This window comes from Ascidiella aspersa, chromosome 7, assembly GCF_963924565.1.
Source record: "Ascidiella aspersa chromosome 7, kaAscAspe10.2, whole genome shotgun sequence".
Lineage (NCBI taxonomy): Eukaryota > Metazoa > Chordata > Ascidiacea > Phlebobranchia > Ascidiidae > Ascidiella > Ascidiella aspersa.
In genome coordinates, this window is record NC_139453.1 from 20,693,717 (window position 1) to 20,696,670 (window position 2,954).

The 2,954-nt window shown below is 35.7% G+C and overlaps 1 protein-coding gene across 1 annotated transcript; it reads left to right on the forward strand.

The window, feature by feature from the left end:
* The first annotated feature begins 60 nt into the window (after positions 1–60).
* Positions 61–2,552, forward strand: LOC146138268 (carbohydrate sulfotransferase 9-like). Its single transcript, XM_083394549.1, has 3 exons — positions 61–126; positions 396–602; positions 2,043–2,552. Exons 1-3 carry the CDS (start codon positions 61–63, stop codon positions 2,550–2,552), a joined length of 783 nt encoding a protein of 260 aa, XP_083250675.1.
* The last annotated feature ends 402 nt before the right edge of the window (positions 2,553–2,954 follow it).

Sequence of the window (2,954 nt, forward strand, 5' to 3'; positions counted from 1 at the left end):
TCCATAGCAAATTTCGATTAGTCAATTATATAATTATAAATTGTCTGGTCTGTCTGCGCAATGGCGCAGAGGGAACACAGCTCAAGAACACAACGTATAGCGTTATACTGGAACGCTATGAAACAAGTAGGCTACCACCGGCAATAAGCTTGAATAATTAGAATTGTTATATTCGATGTATATCCAGAAGTCGGGGCCGAATTACGACTTTAGCTCAATCGATATTAGTTTTGCTCTGCCTTGCTCACAGACAAGTTGCAGTATTACCTTGTTGTTATACTATGCATGACGGTATACTTCAGAGTCTCCACTAATTAATGTCAATACACTCGCCTATACGTTCAAAATTTTACTTTATATTTATAAATTTGTAACAAGCATCTCAATACTTGCAGGTTGCTGTTTGCGACATTTTCAAGTGCGGCTTCACAAGTTGGCTGCAGGCAGTTCTGGTGATGGAAGGCTTGTTTTCGGTGGAAGACTACCACAACAAGAAAATTCACGGTGACGGCGTGATTATTTTGGCTGGGAAAAAAGCAAGGTTTAGATCCAAAATGAACGAAACCTATGCAAAAGCCAAATGGAATACAGATACTTTTCGGGTAAACATAACTAAAATTGAGTAATCAACTACAATACTGTTTAACTGTTTTCCAGTGTAGTAAACAAGTCATTTTGAAATGACGTAAGTCCCAGTCAAGTCATTCGTAAAATAACTTAAGTCCAAGTAAGGTCTTTTCGAATAAATAGCAAGTCAAGTCCCAGTCCAAGTCATCGGTTGCCCAAGTCAAGTCACAGTCAAGTCATAATTAGAGCCAAACTTCAAGTCAAGTCCTTGTCACTAAAACAAAACGTTACCCGATAAACTCGGCCGATTATTAGTAATAACCAAGTAAAATATTTCATAAAACCAACGTACAAGTCGAATCATTTTGACAAAAAGGCTTGAATCAAGTCGAGGTGTTTGAAAATAGTGACTTATGTGCACTTAAGCCTAGTCATTGACTTAAGCCATTACAACACTGCTGTTTTGAGCATATAGGGCAGGGATGGCGAACCTTTTCGTCGCTCACAAACACGGCCTTAATCTTTACAAAATGAACAAGTGGGTCATATAATTAAAAATTTGTTAATTTCATGCGAAACTTTGCTGCGGCGTCGTTTTAAGTGGTATTGTCTGGGTTGATAATCAAGGTTTTTTGACGATTTCCAAATTCGAATTCCCAGGAATATTAAATACCTAAATAGGTAACAAATGTTGCAGCATTTTTTTATGACAGGAGTTCAGCAGAAAGTTTTTAGTATGGTTTAACCAGGATTTTCAAATTTTTCATTCCGTGAGCTCTTAATTTTCCTCACTTTTGCCACTCTTTACGTTTTACAGCGATAAACCAAATGCTTTTAGTTGTCTGCTTTTCTGCCCACATTTAAAGTGCAGTTAATGTAGGCCTACTCGTCACCCCCAAAATACTTTCGCACGACCCACAGATTGGGCAGCCCTGATTTAAACAGTAAATAGTTTTTTTTTTTAATTTATTTTTTTCGAAAATGATTTATAACATTTCGGTATTTCTAGAGAGACAAATGGGTCATTGAAAATCTGTGGTGGGTCACTTGGTGACCCGCGGGACAGTGGTTCGCCATCCCTGATATAGGGTCTGATCCAACACAAATATTTTGCCCCTATGTTAACTATACTATATGCAGAAAAATGTTATTTGCCTCGTTGTTTTTCACTATTGTTTAGCAAGGTTTGTGTTATTTTTTTATTTCCCTTTCAATTCGACTAAATAAAAAATAAATAGCAACGCAAAAAAGTTCATGTGACCTATTAAGAAAATATGTATATACTTAGCGAAAAATATTATTTTAAGACACATCACACTTTTGTTACTGTTCGTCAAAATAAGCCTTTTAATTTTTTGACGAATTATTACACTTATATTGTATGATGTCGGTCACCTAAACTATTTTAAAGTTATAAGTTCTCTTTTTTATATCGACATTGTTTATTGGGTAAAATACGTCATAACTTTTTGTAGATTATTACTGTTCGTGATCCGTTCAGTCGTCTGGTTTCGGCCTACCATGACAAAATGAAGACAGACAGTCCCGGATTTACCTATGTATTCGAACCACTATCACGTCGAATCAACAAACAATATCGCCATCTGAGACACAGGCCGGAAGACCGCGAAGTCATTGGAAATGGAACAGCTACGTTTGAGGATTTTCTTAACTACCTACTTGAAGCGAAACGTAAAAACATTCACTGGGAATTTTACAACACGAAATGCCACCCTTGTGCTCACAAGTACGACCACATTATGAAGTTCGACACGTTCCAAGACGACATTCGGTATCTTCGCACGCGGCTAAATATAAGCGAAGAACACAACGCAGCGTTCTTTCCACAGAAAAATTTCAAGACAAACTACCACAAAGTGGTCGAGGAATTTAAAAGTATTCCAAATGAGTTGGCCACAAAGATATACGAACATTATAAAATCGACTTCGAACTGTTTGGTTTCGCCAAGCCATATTGGCTGTAACACTATATTTTGAAAAGTATTTTGTATTAGTAAAATCAAAATTGGACACTTAAGTCATTTATATTAAATCATGTAAAATTAATAAGCGAAAATAAGTACATATATTGAGGATTCTTTTCGACAAACGTTTACTACCAAAACTGTATCTCTTATTTTTATTTTTTTTTTTGTATTTTTGCTTCTCGTGTAGAATTTTGTATTGTGTTTTCACTAGGATACAAATAAATACATTTCTTAAAACTGCTTTACAGCCGAATAAAGTGGTAAAGTGTCTTTGAAAGGTTACCACGGATTTCGTTTCGGCAACTTAAATAAATTTTACATATGCTGCATGCATAATGTCACAGTTGTTTTCGATAGCTATTTGTTATCTTGGAACAAATTTAACTTATAGGCCTATAT